Source organism: Ochotona curzoniae, unplaced genomic scaffold (assembly GCF_017591425.1).
Source record: "Ochotona curzoniae isolate NIBS_2020 unplaced genomic scaffold, NIBS_Ocur_1.0 contig_3498, whole genome shotgun sequence".
Taxonomy (NCBI): Eukaryota; Metazoa; Chordata; class Mammalia; order Lagomorpha; family Ochotonidae; genus Ochotona; species Ochotona curzoniae.
In genome coordinates this window covers 12,638,872-12,661,784 of record NW_024465885.1, presented here as the reverse complement: position 1 = coordinate 12,661,784, position 22,913 = coordinate 12,638,872, and the positions used below count along the sequence as shown (strand labels likewise).

The window sequence follows — 22,913 nt, the reverse complement described above, 5'->3', positions numbered from 1 at the left end:
AACTAGAACTGACACCCATATGGGATCCCGGTGTGGTCAAGGTGAGTATATATTTTTTAAAGATTTATTTATTTTTATTAGAAAGGCAGATATACAGAGAAAGGAGTAGAGACAGAGAGGAGAGACAGAGAGGAAGATCTTCCATTTGTTGGTTCCCTCCCCAAGCAGCCACAACGGCTGGAGCTGAGTCAGGAGCCAGGAACCAGGAGTTTCTTCTGGGTCTCCCATGCAGGTGCAGGGTCCCAAGGCTTTGGGGCATCCTCCTGTGCTTTCTGAGGTTATAAGCAGGGAGCTGAATGGGAAGTGGGGCCGCTAGAATTAGAACTGGAGCCCATATGGGATCCTGGCATGTTCAAGGTGAGGACTTTAGCTACTAGGCTATCACACTGGGTCCACAAAGCAAGTATTTTGCCACTAGGCTATTGTACCTGGCCCTGTATACAACATTCTTAACCATTGGTTTAAGAAAGGTGTAAAACAAAACTTTTCAAAATTATGTTCGCGGCAATACTGATATGCATAGGTATTTCTGTTTTTTTGATTTTTTTTTCTACATTTGATCTTAGCCAAAAGGCCAAGAAGCGATGATTTATTTTTCTTAAAAACATTTTTTAACTTCCACATAAAGGGAAGCACATGAGAAATTTGTCTTTCTGTACCTGGCTTATTTCGCTCAACCTAATTTCTATCAGTTGCATCCATTTGGATCCAAATGGTAGGATTTCATTCTTTTCTTAAATAGTTGAATAATAATAATGATTACAAATAATCATAATAATGTTCTTTATTCATTCATCTGGTGAAGAACACCTGGTTGATTCTAAAGTTTGGCTATTGTGAGCAGTTCTGCTATAAACATTATGGTGCAGGTATTTCTCTGATACAACATGTTCCTATTTTTGGGGTATACACCCAGTAGTGGGAATGGTGCATCCTATGACAAGTCTCTTTCTAGCTTTAAAAAGAAATTTTTATACTGTCTTCCACAGTAGCTGCATTAATGTATACTCCCAACAGGATATAAGTGTTTTCCTTTCTCCATATCTTTGCTAAAATTTGTTATTCTCTGTGTTTTAGAATTTAGCTATTCTTAACAGGATTTGTTCTACTTCTGATGCAGCGCCCAGCTAATGTGCCTAGCAGGGCAATAGAAAATGACTCAAATGCTTGGGTCTCTGCTTCCATCTGGGATACCCAGACTGAGTTCTTGGCTCCTTGCTTCAGCCTGGTCCAGCCCTGCTTGTTGCAACCATTTGTGGAGTGAACCAGTGAAATAAAGATCTCTCTCTTTCTCTCTCTCTCGGACTCTCCTGAAGGAATAAATGGACTATAATGTTGTAATAATTAAATGTGATTATCCTTCATTTTCGTATTTGCTGCAAGTCTTGTAGGGAACTTTGAAGACCCTCTCCATGTCCTGTACCAGTCTTGGCGCACTGATGGTGCTCATTATGGGCTGGTTGGATGAAGGGCACAGCCAGCGGAGGCCATCACACCTGCTCTCCCCACCAGAGCAGAGAAGAATGTGCATTCTTCCTTCTTGTCATAGAGGATAGGGAAAGGTTGGTACCCTGAGCAGGAGCCCCAGAACTGCAGCTCCAGAGAAACCTTGGTTAGCAGTGAGACTGTGGGCTTCCCAGGGGTTGCTATGACAATCCTGTGCCACTTACCCTGGGGAAACATCCTGAGAAAAGCATAGTTAGATGATTTCACTATTGTGTGAACACCACAAAGTGTGCTCTACATGGTAGAGTTGTCTCCACATGTAGGTGATATGGCATTTATAGGGTAGATATAGGGTCCTACTCCTAGAACCACGATTAATTCCAACACAATGGAAACGATGTAACCAAGGGGTGGAGTCATTATGAGAAATGTGAAGTTGCTGCTGGCATCACATATCTATTTCCCAGCAATACTTGGCTTAGTCAGTAGAAGGAGTATACTCTGAAATAGTGACAGAAGTATGAAAAACTCTTAAACCAGTAACAATCATTTATGGTCATGATCAGGGATTATGGTATACATAATTGTAGCGTTATGTTAACCAGGCAGGTTTGTTGACACCAGGAATACCACAAACGGAAATGTTATGGTGCCTGTGACATACTATATAACAGGAAATTTTCCTTTTCTCTAAAAATTTTATTTCATCTATTTGAAAGGGAGAGAGAGAGGGAGAGAGAGAGAGGGAGAGAGAGAGAGAGAGAGAGAGAGAGAGAGAGAGAGAGAGAGAGAGAGAGAAAGAATTACAAAAACAGAGACAGAGATCTTTAATTAACTGATTGGTTCCCCCAAATAACCTAAATTGGCCTCAAATGGCCAAGGTAAGACCAGGTTGAAGTCAGTAACCTGGAACTCCATCTGGGTCTCCAACATCGCCCAGGGCACTTGAGCCAACTTCTGCAGCTTTCCAAGGCACTTTAGAGGGAACTGGATTGAATGGACCAGCTAGGACTAAAACTGGCACTCTGAAATGGGATGGTGGCATGGCAGGGGGTGGTTTAACTCCCTGTGCTTCAATGTTAGTCTCAATGATAGCAAATTTTCAACTCTAAATCTTATTAGACCATTGTCATACATTAAGCCCGCCTTTGACTTAAACTTTGCTGTGTAGCTTGTGATGAGACCGTGCAACAAACTTGGCAGTATAAAGGACCGAAGTATCTATCATAGTGCAGAAGTCCAAAAGGGACTAGTTCCCTCTGAAGACCCTGAGGCTGTCCTATGGGTTGGTTATGGTTTAATTATGTGTCCCTCCTAAGGTCTGTATGAGTGAAGGTGTGGTTCCAGTAGCCGGCAGCAGTATTGGAAGGTGGGAGAAACTTTAAGAGGTCCAGGTCTTAGTGGTCATGCCTCTGGGAAATAGACCTCATTTCCTGGGGTCCCTCAAACTCTACCCAGAGGTTGCTATAAACCCTCTGGTGAGGCTAGCCTCACCCATACCCCTCTCTGGTTCCAAATGTTCACCAGTCACTGCTCCTGCATGTGCTCTAACTCTTGCCCTCTGTGCCATGACGTGATGCAGTCTACTGAGTGGCCCTCACTGAGCCTGCACTATGCTGGTTGAGCTTGGAGCTTCCAGAACTGTGAGCTAAAGAAATTTCTTCTCTTTGTAAGTCGTTTGACTCAGGTATTTTCATTTGGAGGTTGAAAAGCTGATGGATACACCAGCCTTCTTCCTGGTCTCTTCATTTCCCCTCGGCATGCTTGTGCTCAGATTTCCTCTACTTACAAGGACAGCAGTCAAGCGAGAGGAGGGCCCCTGCTCAGGGTTTCATTTTAGCTTGACTGTGTCTATAATGATCTTATCCCCAAAGCTGGTCCCTTTCAGTTACACTGGGGGTTAGGATCTCTGACCACTGAGTTTTGGGGACTGCAATTTGGTTTGTAACAGTTGGATTCTAACACTGAGATTTAGTGCTTTTCAAAATTCACCTATGCCCATAGGCTTTTCCAACAACCACAGCTGTCAAAATTCAAGCTCCTTAAAGAAAATTAAGCACCAGAATGACACATGGCTGTGGCTGCTTATCCTCTCTCAGGCAGCCTAATGGATATCCCCAAGAAAGTAGTTATGGGACCTGAAACACCTGCTGCTCTATCTCAGCCTCTTCCTCTAGAGAAAAAAAAAAACAGAGAATGTGCCACAGACGACCACCAGGACCACCAGGACCTGCTCTTCCCTGTTCCTCACTCTGGTTTCTTCCTTTTTGTTCCCTTACTTCTCTCTGTTGCTTGGCTGCACATTGCTCACCCTTTGACCCTATTGATAGGCCCCTCCCCTTGTTTATTGCCCTATATTATCTTCCTTTTCCCTCAATGCCAATTCACCTCTTTTCTCTTTCGGGAAAGCATGAGGACATTGCAAGCAGACCAGGCCCCTGCTATCAAGTGATTTGAACCTCAGCCTGCAGGATCAACCTCAAAAATCCCAAAGAAGGGGGACGCCTGCCTTACTGTGTGTGACAGAGTATTGAGAAGAAGGATGGCTTTCATGTGTTACAGTGGTTTCTGATTCAACTTGTTGGCTTACGGAGAAGCGATACTGTGTTTCACAAAGAGTGGCTTCACTATGGTTTCCTGCCGTGCCTTCAACCTCAGGCTCCTGGTGGTCCTTGTGTTCTCCTTGCTGGTGACTGTTCTTCTGGGCCTGGCCATCTGGAGGGTCGTGATCAGGATCCAAGAAGGTAATGTCTTCCTGCTACAATTATTCCCAGGGAGGAAGAAGGCATGGAATGCATGTCTGCATGTGAATGGGGAAGAATAAGATGTTTGCTCTTTTAACTCTGAACTGGCAGCAGAGCAATAATAATAAAATGTTAGGAACACATGTTTGGGCCTGTTTAGCAAATTCAAGAAAGGTAAATAGTTACCTATTCTGCACACACATTCAAATGTGCAGACTAAAACTGCATTTCAAAACAAGAAGCTTAGCCATATTATGCTACAGTTGCAAATAAATTTTTTTTTGCTTTTCCTACAAATCCCCCCACCTTTCAGTTGTAGAAAATTATTTGAAAATTAAATTCTTAAACAATGATTTTTGACTCCTAGTGATTAAAAAAATTATTTTGCTTCCTGTTTTGTACCAGAGCTGATGTAGGAAAGGCAAACAAAAAAGGGGCAGCTGTGTGATCAACAATAATGAATAAGAAAGATCTGGAGAGCTCGTAACAGAAACTTTAAAAAAATCCCAATGCTGGTTCCCTTACGTTGCAGACATTCTTCACAGAGGGATCCCAGGTGGGTGTGCTAACCTGCCCTTTTGTAGAAAACCATTTCTGTAAAAGCTGAGTGGATAAAAGGTAAGGCATGCCAGTCAGAGGCTACAGGACAGGTGCCCATCCTCTGGGTATATGATCGTGGGGGTAGAAGGTCAGGGTAGCTGAGAGGTGCACAAGGTTGTGGCAGCAGACAGCCACTGCCAAGGACAAGGGAGCTAGATCCATTGATTGCTGCTTGGGTGGTAGTTGGGAAACGGTCTGACCTTTTTCCTTTCGCCTGAATAGCGATATTTAGAGAGCTCATATCAATAGTATCTAGTAAAGCAGAATATGCATCAGAACCAAAATAATACAATTTAAACTCAGGAAAAAATGTGATTCTTTTTGTTAAAGGTTTGCGAAAATAGCTTAATGACATTTTAAAAAGATGTGAACTAGAGCTTTACCCTCTGAAGGAGGCTAGGTTTGTGAGGTCTCATTTAAGGGATCTTATTTATGAAGTCTATTCCTCATTTTTCCTTTGCTTTCCTCATGTGACATCTACTTATAAAATACAAATAGCGACCAAAGTATAGAAACCACATCAGGAAGAGGGCAGGGCATATTAGTTGAAAGTTTATTGGAGAGGTGCTTAATATAAATTCCAAACATATGCTTGTGTTTTTTACTTTAAGGAAGAAGAGTTGGTGGCTAAGGTCCCTTTTTCACCAGCAGAAATACACAAGCCCCTTAGGAAAGAAGCCTTTCTTTAAGTTTTTCCAATTGGATCTTTTAGAAAAGTTTTCCCTCAGTTTTTAAATAAACTCAGTGGAAAAGGAGACGATTATAATAATCATTAAAAAAAGAAAGAAAGAAAGAAAGAAAGAAAGAAAGAAAGAAAGAAAGAAAGAAAAGACCAGTACCATTTGCTTTTGCTGTTGACCCTTGTACGTTTTGTTCAGTAATTTTAGCAAGTACATTCTGTTCCGGGCTACTTTACTTCCTTCAGCTACTCCTGTTCAGTCTATCCTGCTCTCCCCTGCTCCACCAAACCTCATGTAATTGCCTAATGTTCTCACTTCAGTCTCTTGATATGGATTTAGAGACTAAATGGTTTTAAATTTTATTTATTAATTCATAAAATCTATTTTTAAAAATTTATTTGGAATGCCTAGTTGTGGGGGCGCGGAGACAGAGACAGACAGAGAGAGAGGAATAAGATATCTTAGTTTCTTGGGAGAGAAATATTTAAGCTGTTCATGAGATGCACAATTGCCAAAGATTCAAAGCTATTCTCTGATGATGTCACTTTACCAAGAGCACTCTTCACTCAGAATATAACATGGTTGTGTCCTTTGCTGATTTAGGTATTAGATTAAATATTGGTGGTTTAAACAGCCACCCTGTTTTTTTTTTTTACCCATTCAGAGTTGCATTTTCCTTGTCTACATGAATATTTAATAGCTTTTATCACTGCTCATTTATTTATCATTTATTTATTTATGTCACTGTTATTTTCCACAGTTCTCGAATGAGAACTCCAAGAGGATATAGAGCTTATTAGTTTGATTGATTTGGGTTATGTATTATAACCAAATTAGAGTTGTCAATACATAGCTAACAAGAAGATGGTATAATCATGTGAAAAACAGAAGCTGAATTGTTCTAATCTGTTTGGGCTGTTACAATGCAAAATCATAAATTAGGTCTTGGGGAAAAAAAACCCAAACCTTCATCTATCTATCTATCTATCTATCTATCTATCTATCTATCTATCTATCTATCTAATCTATCTATCTATTGGAAAGGCAGTGAGAGGGACAGTTTGAGTTCTTATAACTATTACTTTTTTTCTTAACAAACAAATTTTATTTGAAAGGGAGATTTTACAAAAGTAAGTAGAGACAAAGAAGTCTTTCATTTGCCATCCCAAATGGCTTCAAAAGCCGGAGCGGAGTCAATTTGAAGCCAAAAGCTTCTTTTCATGTCTCCTGTATGTGTGCTGTGTCCCAAGGACTTGAGTCATCCTCTGCTGCTTCCCCAGGCCACAAGAAGGGACTGGATCAGAAGTGGAGCAGCTGGAATTTGTACTGGCACCCAAATGAGATGCCCATGTTATGCCACCATTCTAGGCTCAATAAATTCGATCTTTCATGAACAACAGGAAATTATTTCTCAATGTTTTGGAAGCTGGGAAGTCTGAGGTCAAGACACTTACGGACTCAATGTCTGGTGAGGACTTATTTCTTTGCTGTATCTTACTTCTTCCCTGTATGGCAGAAGAGAGGAACTCTGGTCTCTTCATCCCCTTAGGGAGAGAGTTCCACTCATGAGAGCTTCACCCTCATGATGTAATCATCTGCTAAAAGCCCACCTCTCAACCTCATCACCTTAGGTTTCAACTGATGAATTTTTGGAGGGACAGAAAAACAGAATTTGTATCGAGGACCAGGAGTTGTTAAATATTCAGAGTTGAATTTTTGGAAGGACAGAAAAATTGAATTTGTATCAAGGACCAGGAGTTGTTAAATATTTGGAGGTGAAATGACCTATATATATATTAAGGGAAAATAACATAATCATAATTGTTTCTAATTTTCTTCCAAATAATGCAGAAATGCAGTTCTGTGTTTGATAAGAAAGACACTACTTTAGAAGAGTAGATATTTTTGGTTCACAAAAGCCATATCAGTTTTCTTCATTTGCTCCATTGCTGTCCAACATATTTTCAGAACAGATAGAGGTAAGCTGCTTCATCTCTGGCAGCTTTGTGTTCCAATTATATATATATTAATATTTAATATATATTAAATATATCTTTCTTTCTTTCTTTCTCTCTCTCTCTATATAAATAAAATAGTGAGGCTTTTGGGTGTCCCACCATGCCTGATGATGAAAGCAAAATGCAAATGTAATTAAGTTTTAGTGTATTTCTTTTTCCCCTGATGCTCTCCAACTTGAACTAAGCCTGATGTAAACAGAAGACCATGATCATAATGGAGGGAACGGCTTCTTCAACTCCTGTAAAGGAGACAGCATCTCAACCTCAAAATATATAAGCCACACTATTACGCTTTTTCTATCATCAGGCACAACTGTTTCTCAGACTACCCAGATTCCAGCAGGTACAAAGTTCCCAAACTCCAAGGCCAGACTTCATAGCACTGATAACTGTTGTGCAAGGTTTAGTGTGGGTTTTCAGGAAAAGTCTTGAGTTTATTGTTTCTCACGCAGCAGTTCAGAGACTGAGCTTTCACTTCACTTACTTCCGGCAGAGTCAGACTTAACTCATGTGACTTTTCCTGGAGGATAACACACACTTGGAGGTTAAAGAAAAGTCCAGGGAGTGTTTTCTGGGTGGTGGACATTAGGGTTTGCTGCAGCTCCTGAGTTCTTCAGCCTTAATCCTAAGGCTGTGGACTTCTTTTCTACCCCTTTTCTCTTCTTGCTTTCTGACATGCTCATACTCTCAAAAAAATACTAATTTCTGTGAAAGTGAAGGGATTATTCTCTCAGAATAAAATCTCATGCAGAGAGGGGGTTTTATAAGAAACTGCAAAACTCTTCCAAACTAGTTGTACCACCTTGCATTCTGACCAGCAGTAAGTGAGGATTCTTGTGTAACATCCTCACTAGCATTTTGTGATTACAGTATCTGGGTATATAATAGTGTATGCTAATATGTATATACTGGTATTTATCCCATTATTTTCATTTATAAATCTCTAATATCAGATAATATTGAGAATGTTTTGTATATTCATTTGCCATCTCTTTTTTTGATGCGGTATTTAATTGTGTTTTTTTCCCCAAACAAAAGATATGCTTAAAGATAGAGGGAAAGGCAGATGGGGAGAGAGAGAGAGAGAGAGAGAATCTTCCACCTGCTGGTTCACTCGCTAATTGACCAGACAGAAACCAGGAGCCTCAATGTTCCACATGGGTAACAGGAGTCCAAGCATTTGAGCAATATTCCCACTGAATTTCCAGGCATGTTAGCAGGAAATTGGGTGGGAAGCAAAAGAGCAGCTGCTTAACTCACTGTGCACAATACTGACCTCAGTTTCTCACTTTTTAATTGCAATTTTCACTGTTTTTTGTTGAGTGTTAAGAATCATTTATGGGCTAGGCGCCATGGCCTAGCAGCTAAAGTCCTCGCCTTGATTGCGTCAGGATACCATATGGGCACCAGTTCTAATCCCAGCAGCTCCATTTCCCATCCAGCTCCCTGCTTGTGGCCTGGGAAAGTAGTCGAAGACGGCCCAAAGCTTTGGGACCTTGCACCCACATGGGAGACCTGGGGGAGGTTCCTGGCCCCTTGCTTTGGATTGGTGCAGCACCGGCCATTGCAGTCACTTTGGGAGTGAATTATCGGATGGAGGATCTTCCTCTCTGTCTTCCCTCCTCTCTGTATATCTGATTTTGTAATAAAAATAAATAAATCTTTAAAAATCACTTATATAATAAAAAGTCAAAGTAATTAATAAATGAATCCAAAGAATATGCAGAAAAAAGAATCATTTGTATGTTCTACATTTTTGATGCCTTATTTTAGATATTTATATACTTCACATTTTACTCTATTTATATAAAATTTAAAGACTCACATCTTATATGATAGTCTCCATTGCACAGTTACTATGCATTGCCTTAAATGAAAATCTGTAAGTCAAAATCAACAGGAAAATAGTTAAACCTAACTAGGCTTATTCCAAGGTATTTCAGGTATTTTCTCTGTTATTTCAAAAGGTGCTGATTGACCAGTTACTTTTCAGACCTGGAGTAGTTTGTATACTACATGCGATTGGCTGGCATTAATTTATTTTGTACCTTGTCAACTTACCAAACTCTCTTACAAGATTTAGCAGTCTCTTTATTGAGTATTTTGGTTCTCCTATATACAGAATCATGTCATCTGCATACAAATAGTTCGACTTCCTCTTTTCCAACTTGAATTTCCTTAATGCTTTTTTCTTGCCTAACAGCTCTAGTGAGCACTTCCAGTACTATGTTAAATAGCAGTGGCAGTAGTGGACATCCTTGTCCAGCTCCAGAGCTTAATGGCTTCCAATCTATCCCAATTCCGTATGATGCTGGCATTGGTTTTTTTGTGATTTACTTTGATTATGTTGCAGAGTATTCCTTCTAAGCCTGTATTGCTTAGAGTTTTCAGCATAAAGTTTTTAGCATGAAGTGATCAAATGTTTTCTCTGCATCTATTGAGACTGTCAGATGATTTTTGTTCTTCGACTTCTTGATGTGGTGTGTCACATTTACAGATTTGCCTATGTTAAATCACCCTTGCATGGCAGGAATAAATCCCACTTGGTCAAGATGAATGACCCAATGTCTGGTGTGTTGTTGCATTCAGTTGGCTAGTATTTTGTTGAAGATTTTAGCATCTGCTTCATCAGGGATATTGGTCTATAGTTTTCTTTCTTCGTTGTTTCTCTGGTTTTGGTATTAAGGTAATGTTGGCCTCATAGAAACCATTTGGAAGGATTTCCTCCCTTTCTATTGTTTTTGAATAGTTTATAAAGAATTGGGATGAATTCTACTTGGGATGCTTTGTAGAATTCAGCAGAGAATCCATCTGGGCCTAGGCTTTTCTTTGTTGGGAGGGATTTATTTACTGATTTGATCTTTGTCTCTGTTACAGGTTTATTTAGATTTCTGTTGCCTCATGACTCAATTTTGGTAGGTGGTATGTGTCCATGAATCTATTCATTTCTTTTTTTTTTAAAGATTTATTTTGTTTTTTTATTGGAAAGGCGGATATACAGAGAGGAGAGACAGAGAGAAAGATCTTCCGTCCAATGATTCACTCCCCAAGTGAGCGCAATGGGCCGATACTATGCCAATCCGAAGCCAGGAGCCTCTTCCGGGTCTCCCACACAGGTGCAGGGTCCCAAAGCTTTGGGCCATCCTCAACTGCTTTCCCGGGCCACAGGCAGGGAGCTGGAAGGGAAGAGGGGCCGCTGGGATTAGAACCGGTGCCCATATGGGATCCCGGGCGTGCAAGGCGAGGACCTTAACCACTGCGCCACTGCGCCGGGCCCGAATCTATCCATTTCTTGACAGTCTCATTATATGTTGGCATTTGTTGGCTTGTAGTAATTTGTGATTACTTTGTATGGTCATGGTATTTCTTATATAATGTTCCCTTTTTCATCTTTGAGTCTATAATTCTTGTCTCTTCTCCTGCTTTTTTTTTTTTTTATCAGTAGGGCCAGTGGGGTGTCTGTTATGTTTCTTTTCTCAAAAAACCAACTCTTTGTTTCATTGAGTTTGTATATTGTTCTGTTTGGTCTTTGGATTATTTGCTCTCTGACTTTGAATTTTTTTCAGTTGTTCTTGGGATTATTTTGCTGCTGTTTTTCTAGGTCATTCAGGTGTGTGCTCAGCTCATTTACCTGCTGTTTTTCTTATTTTCTAATGTAGGCACTAATTGCAATAAAATTTCCTCTTAACACTGCCTTGGCAGAGTCCCATACATTTTTGTATGTTGTGTTTGAGTCTTCATTTGCTTCAAGGAATTTTAAAATTTCCTCTTTATTTTCACTCGAATTCATTGTTTCTTCAGTAGTATATTGTTTAGCTTCCAAGAACTTATAAGTTTTCTAGGGTATTTAGATGTACTGGTCTCTAGTTTCACTCTGTAGTGGGCTGAGAAGATGCATTGGATGGTCCTGGAGCAACAGCCCAGTGGCTAAAGTCCTTGCTTTGCAAGAGCTGGGATCCCATATGGGTGCCAGTTTGTGTCCTGGCTGCCCCGCCTCCCATCCAGCTCCTTGTTTGTGGCCTGGGAAAGCAATAGTTTTTTCCCTTTCAATTTTTTTCTGACAGGATTTGCATAACACTGGCATTTTTTTTTAAATTCACCAGTAAAACTATGTGAGCTGAATAATGATTGCTTTTAGAATTTTCTTGCCTTGGGATTTCAGCAGGTTGACCATGATGTGTATAGATGTGCTTTTCCTTGTGATTTACCAAGATTTTAGGATCTACAAGCGAAAGTTATTCATCAAGCTTGAGGCATTTTGATCATCAATTCTTCAGACATTTCATCTGTCCTGTTCTTTCTCTGTTACCTTCTGGAGCTCCCACTGACTGCACACTGAACTGTTTATTTTCCATAAATGTCACTGAAGTGCTGGTTAGCTTTTCTTCCAAGCTTCTTCTCTTCCCTACCTTGATAGGTAATTGATATGTGGACTTTGAGCCGCCTCCCAACATGGCTGTCTTCATGTGGGAATGTCCTGCTTCAATTTCTAGTCACTCGTCATTATACTCTGTTGTTTTCTGCTTGAGTTTCAGCTGTTTTCATCGTAGGAACTGTGTTAGTGTTAATGAAAAGACGAAATGAACTTGGATTCTCTTCTGTTTCTCATTGTTGTCCAGTGCTGTCAAATCATCATTTTTAAAAATTGTCAAGAATCTAAAATTATTGACTGCAAGAGGGCTAGTATGGGCCAATGCACTCCATTATTATTGGAACTTGAACTCGTCCTCCCATATGGTGCTGTTCAGCTAATTTGGTCACTATTTACTCTGTTGACCATTCCAGAGAGCACAGATTTCAGCTGGTAGATCCTAAATCTACCTCGGGTATGGTTCCTGAATCTATTGACATTTGTGTTCCTTAGGGCCACAGCTGTAGTTGGTGTCACTTAACTGATCTTTCTTTTCTCTTATCCTTAAGATGCTTAAGGTAGCTCCCTGAATTAATCCCTTAGTATGCCACCATCTTGTTTTAATACCTCTCTGTGTTCTGTAAGATGAAATCTCAGCTTGCTCTGAAAAGCCCTTTATGACTTACTTTTTGCCCTTGGTTGTTCCATATGAAACCAACTATTTAATAAATGCTTCTCTGCTTCTTGGGTAGATAAAAATTTTCCATGTTTTTGTGATTTTTTTGCACTTTGTATCTTACATTCTTGGGTCACCCATTTTTTCTTTTTTTTTTTTTCTAGATTTAATTCTAAAATTTAGTTCAACTACCATTCCTGGAAAGTCAGCGCTGGCTAGGTGATCTCTGGTCACAGAATCTCCATTGCATTCTTGTTACATAAAATCCTATGTATTGACTTGATCTATTTGTCCATCTGTTATCTAGCTGCAATAGTTTCCTCTGTCTCAAGGGATTATAATCTTCCTGGTCAAAGTGCTATGGCTTTCCAATATGTGTCTTTGGTATCCATAATATCCACTGAACACTATGTATACAGTGTAGAGTTTCAGTATGTTCTCATAAATATTAAGAGTACAAAGGATATTGCTCCACAAGGAGACTCAAAACAGCAATAATATATATATAGAAATTAAATGCCCGCTGACCTAAAAGGAGAAACTAACTAGAAAGTTCACGCAGTACTGTTACTTATTGTTTCTTCAGGATCCCTTGCTCCTCCTTCAAGCGTTCCTACTGAGTTTTGCCAGAATGGTGGAACCTGGGAAAACGGCAGATGTGTTTGTACAGAAGAGTGGAAGGGATGGAGATGTACAATTGGTAAGTTATTTGTGATCATATCAGCTGTGAATCTTACGTGAAGCTTCTGTTGCTAACAAAAACAGCAAGACTTCTGTTATGTTCAGTGGATGAGTGTAGAGATAGTGGCCATAATGGTGCTAGCTTTAAGAAGTGTCTGTTGGCTCCACAGTAAAAGCCAAACTTTTCTCTAGGGTTATTACCTATAATCATTATACCTGTCTATTTCCCAACTGTCACAGTTCCCTATGGTATAGTCCAGTTTCTGTTAGTATAAAAAATACCTGCACTTTTGTACTTTAAAAAGAAATGAGGTTTATTTAGTTCACAGGTTCTGAGAGCAGAAAGTCCAAGATTGGGAGATCCTGTAAATTTGGTCTCTGGTGAAGGCCTCCTGGTTATGTTATACACTGGGGAAGGCATCATGGTGGGATCACATGTGACAACATGTAGTCAAATTCCAAGACAGAAGCCAGGGTGATTCAGAGATCACATTTACACTTTTTATAATAACTCACTCTAATGAGAACTAACCAGAGTCCAGTGATAACCTTAGTATGCCCTTCTGAGGATTGTGTTCTTAATAATATGATCACCTTACACCAGGATCTACCTCTTGAAGTGCCACTACTTGCCAGTTTTCACATTGGGGAATATGTTTTCAGTACATGAATCCTTGAGGGATACACTTAAACCATGTCTAAATCATAACACCCTATGGACTCATAGTTAGAATTTCTTCAGCTACAATATCTAACCAAAGACAGTTGGTAATACAGCTTCCTGAGTTCCTTTCAGCTGGTGGTAGACCTAAAGATACTATACTTTTAACATTTTTGGAAACAAGATGTATTTTTCTATCAGAGTAAATGCTTAAATAAATTTTTCCTTTTTTTCCTCTTGAATAGTTGTTATTAAATTGGTGGCTTGATTTTAATCAGAAGCAAAGCTTACAGCAATTTCTTGTTCCAAGTTGAGCTTCCACACATTTTATGCTGCCTGCTTAGAATCTAGAGACCTGGAAACCCACTCCAATCATTTTCCATATGCTATCAGCCAGAATTTCTTGCACACCAACAGTTTTGGCCCTTGTGTTTTGACCTATATCCTCACATGTCTTTTTCTGACTATAGATTCTTATTTTTAATTCCACATAATCTGATGCATTATCTTTGCTAGTATGTTAATGTTCATATCCTGTATCTCCTTGAGTATATATTATGCATGTTTTAATTGGAACTCATTATTCAACATACTAGCTATTCTAATTGGAGTAATATAAATAAAATGGGATGTATGGAAGTTCTGGGCAGACTAGTGAGTTCTCAAAGTCTTGCGTTATCCTTCAAATGATACTGTGTAGGTTCTGAACTTTGATTTATCTGTGGTTTAAAGTTTAGAAATATTTATAACAAGAAATATTTTTCTTTGCATTACAGCTAATTTCTGTGAAAATAGTACCTATATGGGTTATACTTTTGCCAGGATTCCTGTAGGCAGGTATGGACCTTCTTTGCAAACGTGTGGCAGGAACACTTCAAACGGTATGTACTCTTCTAAACACTCCTCTGTTGAGGACTGAGATGCCTGTGCTAAGCTGTATCTATCATTCCTCCAACCCTGGAAGGTTTTGTGGAAGGGCATTTTGATGACAACACTTAAAGTTTAGGTTGATAACTCACCTAATCCTTGTTTTCCTAAAATCCTTACTATGAACCTGAGCCATATTTAATTGGCTTATTTTTCCAATTCATGCTTGTGCCTTAGAGTTCAACCAGCTTAGCATTTGCTCTTTTGGTTAGATAATTTGTCCTGATTTCTAAAACTAGTCTAGATTGGAGACTCCCATTACACACATCTTGAGGCTTCTTCATGGATAAAGATGTATAGTCCATTCTGTCTTTAGGTATAAACTTCCATCTCCTTTGTAAGTTTGTGATCCATTTTAGAGCATTCTTCAGCTTCATATAACTTTCCTGAACACAGCAATCTTACTTCACAGAAGCATTTGAAGAATGCAAGAGCAAATAATATTCCTAGTCCTAATATTTTCCCTGAAACTGTCCAGCAATTTGGTGGCTTACTTTATGTCAGTGCCACTTTGGGTAATATCTTCTGGCAGTAAACTTTAGAAATTCATAGGTCCCTTTTCTGATATGTACAGTCTATTAAGGCACGTAATTTTTCCTAAATGTTTTACCTGTCTCTTGTTTGCTCTGACTTTTCTCTGACCAATTTTCCTACTGAATACATGTTCCTGTAGCTAATCCCCCCTTTCCTATAGAACTGGATACTTTGAGAATACTTTTAGTCAGTTCTAGATCATTTAACCTGTGTCAGCAATGATGCTAGGAAGAATTATAATTTAATTTAGACATTTTTTTGTGTATGCCAAGAGCACCATTAAACGCTAAACAAATTATGTGAATTGTTCTTTCCTATATGAGAGAGATGATGTAGTTGTGCATTCCACTTGCAGAATCAAAACCAGCCCTTCCCACATCCAGCTAGCTCAGGTATTCGTGATCCAATCCCTCCCAAAGGTCCTTCCAGCCTCTTGATTCAGACCTTAGGAGTTAAAGGGGAGCTTCAGCAACACTGGTGTTTGCCAAACCCATCATGTATACCCAAAATACCTGCTGTTTTAATTTTACTTCTATGTATCTCAAGTATAATAATTACCTCAAGATAATGCTTATCTAAACAAACATAAGCTAAGAAATAGAATAGTTTGTTGCTGAATTAAGATTACAAAACGTGTCAGTGATAGACCAAGGAAAGATCATCACATTTGCTGACATGCATTATACACTTTGATGTAAGAGGAGCACTGTTTTCCATTTGGTTATTTATCCTTTTCTGGGCAACTATTACAAAAATGTTTATTATAGTTACCCTTGAGTTTCAGACTGAAATCTATAAAGGTACATACAGATTTCAAATGTTGCCGCTTTTGCTTTTAGTTGTATACCAAGAGTTACCTCTAATTACTTAATTTTATGTAGTAAATGATCCAACTGTTTTTCAATTATTTTCTAGTTGTAATAAAATATTTGTAAGTAATATGAGGAGAAGATTCATTTGGCCTCTTAAAATTTGCTTATTTATATGTGGATAAACAGAAAAGTTTTTTATTTCTAAATAAATGTTATTCACACTATATGGAAATAGGACAATATATATATATTGTATAAATAAATATATGCTATTTATATTATAGACACACAGGAATATGAAATGTTTATTAAAGCGTGGAGTAAAGATGGGGGCTCCATATAGATTAAAAGTGACTCCAGGGACAGGCTTTGTGGTATTGCTGATTGAGACCTCATTTGGAAATCTTGTTTCCCATGTCAGAGACTCACCTGGACTTCTGATCCACCTTCCCACTAACGAATTCCTTGATGACTCAAGTATTTAGGTCCCTGCCACCTACGTGAACTTTTCAAATGTTTTTCTGGCTCTTGGTTTCAGCCTGGCCTAGCCAGGCACTTGGGAGAATGAACCAGCAGGTGGAAGATCTTCCTCTGTCTCCATCTCTCTGCCTTTCAACTAAATACATAGAAATTTCTCAACATCCACTAAAAAGAAGGACTTGGTCTTCCATGTTAAATGTTGTTGGAGAACTCTATAATTTCTATGTTTTTAGTTATCCCAAAAAGGAGATACCCAAAGCTAGCCCTGAAGAAAATTCAGCTTCTGATCAGCTGTAGTGCCAATAATAATTTTTTTCTAAAGGAGCTACATACGTGTTAACTAAGGGTTGAGCATGAGGAGCAGAGGCTCTGGTAATAATCCTGTGAAATGAACCAAAGAGCCAACAAGTGTTTACTGACAGTAAGACACATATCCAGAAGGTGCTACCATACAACAGAATTGTTTTACCCTTCATATGTTAACCAGACTGACATAAAGAAGGAAAGATTCACATATAAGTTAATATCTAGCAAAAATTTTTTATATTGCTTCTGGTCTTCTAGCCCAATATTTTTTTGTCAACTCCAGTTTCAAATCCATTTTGTCCCTAATTATTGAAAGCAAAATTTCCTTGCAGAAATCAAAAGAAGGATGTAGTCAACTGTGTTTTTGAACTCCAGAGTTAAAAAAAAAAAAACAACAAAAAACCAGATAGCAAGTGGTATCTGCCCTAATTCACAGCTGTAGAAAAAAACAATAATTCAGATTTCTCATAGCTCTGTGAGTTGACTGAGCTAACTAAGTTGTGCTGGGAAGTCCCTAGTGAACTCATGCTCTTGTTGGGACATGGTGCTGTTGGTTGGCTGGTGTGTTCCAGTTTCCCAGCTGACCTCTGATCCTCTTGTAGGTCACTCCTGCTTCCTCCCATAAGCCTCGACATCACTCCAAAGGGTGAAGGCTGAAATTTCAAAGTGTCTCAATATCTAGGCTCTGGAACATGCATATTTATTTCTACCATATTCCATTGGTAAGAGCCGGTTACAAGCCCAGCTTAGATTCAGAGTGAAGGATTTATGTATGCATATATTGTTTTCTTTTTGCTTGAAAGTCAGAGAGACAGACAGATTATCCATCTAGTGGTTAGTTCTCCAAACACTCCCAACAGCTGGGAGCCTGGTTAGGTCAAATCCAGGAGTCTAAAACTCTATCGGGGTCTCCCATATTGTTGTGAGGGACTCAAGTACGTGAGGCATCATTTGCTGGCTCCCAGGGTGTGCATTAGCAAGAAGCAGAATGGAAACAAAGGAGCTGAGACATGAACCCAGACACTCCAAAACTGAATGCAGGAATCCCAAGTGGTATCTCATCTGCCATGCCTCTCCCTAGACTCCACCTCCTGATGGAAGGAACAGCAGAGTCATGTTGTGTAGGAACATGGCTGGGTGCAGGTGCTGGTAATTACTAGGATCATCTTTGCAAACACTGTCTTTTCTTTTTCTTTTTTCTTAAAGCGGGCAGTCCACTGGCAATCCGACTGTGCAGTCTCTCTGTGTATGGAGAGATAGAATTACAAGATGTGAAAGTAGGAAATTGTGATGAAAATCTGGAAACCTTGGAGGGGAAGGTATGCTGTGTAGTCCATCTGATGAGCAACTGGTATAAGTTTTGACTTGGTACAAAGTCTTGTTCTTCAGAGATCTGGTAGTCGTATCAGTGCTTTTGCCATTCTCAAATCAGACATGATGAAAACTAGCAACACTGAAACCATTCTTGTTTCTTTAAAGTTGACATCTGTTTAGGAAAAAAAGACATTTCAGCTGTGTGAACTTGAACACATGCTATCTATAGCATGTTATAAATGGCCTTATCTTTGTAGAGTAGTGAAGTTTTAGTTGTGAAGCAGATCTCTGGCATTTGAGACCAAATGAGGACTTTTAAAAAACGGTCTACCAGATCAGAACAAAGTGGAAAGGAAACTATGATCAAAGACCCTTTCAGAAAGGGAACTACACCTGCTGGTCTCAGGGCTGTATTCTTTTGACTGAGGATGTATCTGCAGGCACATGTATGGAGCAGTTATTAGCAAAGGCTAAACCCAGGGAAGAAGAGGATTTATAGCTTTTTGTAGGGCCTTTTATTTACTGGACATGATGCATATGTGCCATTTAATCTTTTTCAAACCTCTGTTAATTGGATGTTATTCTTATAGATAATTATAGCTAGTAGCATAATTTGCTGAACACTAATTGCTTATCCATCCTTATCACATAGCTGATCAGTAGCTGGAGAAAGGACTGTGGATTCTGGAGTCTGCCAGCCAATGTCCAATTCTCAGCTTTGCTATTTCTAAGCACTATGAACTCTCACTGAGTCCCTTAACTTCCCAGAGCCTTACGTGAGGATGGAGATGCTAGGCTCACAATGTTGTTTTGTGCTTACATGTGCTAACACCTGTAAAGCATCCATCAGGTGCAATGCACAGTGCAGGGTCCTGGCAGTCAATTTGTTTTTCAATTCCATACTTTTTGTGACTTCCCTGTGTGAATAGCATGTGACACTGCTTTGAATTTTGAAATATGCTGCCCTCTAGTGCCAAACCTAAAACCCCACGATCACTTAGGTGGCATTTAGCTGCACTAACAGGAAGGATTTTCATATTGTAGTCTCATAAACCAGAACCCTGAGACCAATTAGTTCCGAAAGATGTTACCTTGGCCTGGTCTTCCCAAGTTATCTGGACTAAAATATCAGTTCAAAAATTTTCTGATCCATTGCAGACAAGTAATGTTGTAAAACACAATCAAATGAAATAAGATCTAAAAAATGTAAAATCATTTAAAAATTTATGTTCAATGACATAAAAATACTATATAAATTTCTGACCACTTATATTTATTTCTGTGCTTATCTCACTATGAAATTTGTCTCAAAGAATGAGCCAACATTGGCCCCTGGCTGCCAATTGTGATATCCTCATCTAGCTAAGGAGACCTGTTCTAGTGCATCAATCATGACGAACTGTAAAGGCTGGGAAAGCTGCTAACCTGAAGGTGCTTTGCCCTTAGCTAAGGAAAGGAACAAACTTGGGAAACTTGGTGGTTGTGCTGTTTGAGGAGATTGAGACTCAGTCAAATTTTTGTTTCTTTACCTGCAGTTGTTTGCAAAGTGTTCCGATTTGGCTATTATGTAAAGTAGGATTGGTGTGTATGTATGTTGATTTTTTTTAAAACAGGTGGATGATATACCAACAGAATCTGAGAATATTTCCAACCGTGCCCAGATTCTAACATCTGATGCCAGCAAATTGACTGCTGAGAACATCACTTCTGCCTCTGAAGTGGTCGGACAGATCTTCAACGCATCCAGAAATGCTGCACCGGAGGTAAAATTCAGGAGATTTCAAGGAAAGGCAGGGAGGAGAGAGAAAAAGTTCCCCCAAGTCCACTCATCATATGGTATGGTTTGGGCAAAATTTAGGCTGCTTAAACCCAGTTTGCATAGCACTATTCCTAAGAGGTCGTCAAAATAGTTAGAAAAGGGCTCCTTGTCTAAATATTTCTGTTGGAGATAGTCACAATGATTGTTATCAGGTCAAAACTTCCAGAAAACTCTGAGATGAACCATTTTATCTTAATGTTAATAATTTTCTTATCTGCTGAGTTTTACCTCATCATCCTCGTTTTATTGCAAATAAACTGAATTCCAAAGAACTCATTCTAGAACATACTATTTTAAACTACAACCCATTTCTAATGGTTATGAGGACACCATTCAAAAGGTTCATGGAAAATGGAATTAAAGGATAAGTTTATTTTGGTATAAAAATGTTTGAAAGCAATATTTATCAGGGGTCTTCAAAACATTCATCTAAAGTAATGATTTTGAGATGCAATGGATTAGACTACTGCTTATGACACCAGCATCCTGTTTGGAAGTGCTAGATTGAGTCCTGGCTGCTCCACGTCAGATCCAGCTCCTTACCATACCCATAGGAGACTATGACAGAATTCCTGGCTCTTGGCTTTAGCTTGACCCAAACCTGGCGGTTGTGACCATTTGGGGGAGTAAACCAGCTGATGAATGATCTCTGTCTTTACCTGTCACTTTCCTTTAAATCAATCATTTTTAAAAGAAAGATTATGGAAATACATGTCATACAAATTATACATGCATTTGGTAATCTTTTTGCATTGAAACAAACATCTTCTGAGAACTTAAAAAATTAAAAAAAAATCATTCATTAAACCGTGCGTGGAAGGGGTTAAATGGATGTTGCAGAATACTACTAGAAAGATAGAGCTTCTAACTGCTGGTTCATCCCTCAGATGCCCATACAACTCAGGAGCTGGAAACTCAATTTGGATCTCCATGTGGGTGGAAGGGACCCAGCTACTTGAGTTGTCACCTGCTGTCTTGTGCACATTAGCAAGAAGCTAGATTAGAAGTGGAACCAGTTGTCTAACCCAAGTACTCTGATATGGGATATGTGGATCTTTTATTATTATCATTTATTTATTTTAAAGGCAAAGAGAGGGAGGGAGAGAGATAAGGAGATAGAGAGAGAGAATATCTTCCATCTGCTGGTTATTGCTCAAATGGCTGCAACAGTGGGAACTGAAACAGTACAAAGCCAGGATCTTCTCTGGACCTAAGCACTTGGGTTATTCCCGACTGCTTTCCCAGGCTCATTAGAAAGGAGTTTGATGGGAAGTAAAGCAGCTGGGGCTCAAACCAGCATAGCCATATGGAATGCCTGCACTACAGGCAGCAGTTTTATCTACTATACCACAGTGTGTGTCCCCTGGATTATGCAGATCTTAACTGACAACTTACTAGTTAAAATGACCTATTGGTCAGATGTCCACATCTCCATGAATTTTTTGAAGTATCTTTGTGTTTTCATTTTTGTTTGGCCTTTTTGAAAACTTACAGTCTAGTTATCACTTATGGCATCATAACCTACTGAACTCTAATATATGAAAAGAAAAAATATACTCAACATTTACCAATGGCACAGCTTGGGTACTGGTTAAGCGGTAAACCATCCTTCCAAAACCACCCATCCAATGTCTAAAAGCTGAAATCAGTATGGTTTAAAAATAGATAATCTTTCCTTTCATGTTTTTTTAAACTGTCTTATTTTTTAAAGTGTTTTATGTTGTTAGAGATCCTTTGGGAAGTAAGTGGGATTTAAATTTTAAAAATTAATACAAATGAAATGAATAGAGAAAAATATTGGCTATTAACTATAGATTGGTCAGGAAAAGACAGATGGCATCAATATCTTCAATATTACTGTTAAATAGTAATCAAATGTCATGTAATCATGGATCTGCCATACTCCTGAATTTTTGATTAAAAAAATTAGAACTCCTTTTTATCATGTCTGATTGCTATCAAGCATAAAACAGCCGTAATACCAAGTATAACTACCAAGATATGCAAAGTCTTTTGACCTGTATGACTTTAACAATCAGAGCCCTGTGCTGTTCTCATCTTATTTCAGCTTTTCTAGCCAAGTATTTGCTTTTGTGTTCCTAGGAGTGGGGTGATTTTTCTGTGAAAGATCTCACTTTGATTTCAAATTTAGAGATTTAAACCTCTTTATTCATTGCCTCTTTTATTCCCTTGCCCAGACTTGCTTCTCCCTGCCATCTTAAACAAAAAAAAAAAGATTTATTTATTTATTCAAAAAGCAGATTGGAAGGGAGAGGATGGTTTGGGAGCAGAGGGAAAAAGATCTTTTTTCCATTTGGTCATTGCCAAAGTGGCTGCAACAGTTGGATCTAAGCCAAGCTAACATTGGTAGACATTGATTCCGTCTGGGTCTCCACACATGGGTGGTAAGGGTCCAAGTTTGGTCCATCTTCTACTTCTTTCTAAGGTGTATAACCAGAGAACTGGATGGTAACTGAACAATTGGGGGTGGTAGGGTGGGATGAGGTGTGTTGTAAGTAGCAGCTTCATCTTGTGTTCCACAATGCTGGTCCTCTCTGCATCTTATGCAGATCTAACAATGAGACTGTACTGTCTCTAGATTATTATATCAGTGGTGCCACCTGCTAATATAATAATCCTTAATGACCATAGTGGTGATAATGTGTATGTGTTTTCCATGAAAATGGGTGCCTTTCCTTGGCAGGCAAAAAGGGTTGCTGTGACAACAGTGAGTCAACTCCTAGATGCGAGTGAAGAGGTTTTTCAAGAAGCTGCTGCTGATGCTGCTGACACATTTGCAACGTAAGCACAGTTTCAATTTGGAAAGACTGAGTCCACAAAGTGGCAGCTCTTCTGGGTTAGAG

The 22,913-nt window shown here is 39.1% G+C and overlaps 1 protein-coding gene across 1 annotated transcript in view; it reads left to right on the top strand.

Annotated features, from left to right (window-relative positions):
* Nucleotides 1–4,075: 4,075 nt before the first annotated feature.
* Nucleotides 4,076–22,913, top strand: part of ADGRG7 (adhesion G protein-coupled receptor G7) — a 64,533-nt gene continuing 45,695 nt past the window's right edge. The window contains exons 1-6 of the mRNA XM_040980923.1: nucleotides 4,076–4,190; nucleotides 13,102–13,215; nucleotides 14,634–14,738; nucleotides 18,123–18,235; nucleotides 19,844–19,993; nucleotides 22,754–22,851. Coding sequence (XP_040836857.1) covers nucleotides 4,076–4,190; nucleotides 13,102–13,215; nucleotides 14,634–14,738; nucleotides 18,123–18,235; nucleotides 19,844–19,993; nucleotides 22,754–22,851 — 695 coding nt within the window. The remainder of the gene's footprint in view (nucleotides 4,191–13,101; nucleotides 13,216–14,633; nucleotides 14,739–18,122; nucleotides 18,236–19,843; nucleotides 19,994–22,753; nucleotides 22,852–22,913) is intronic.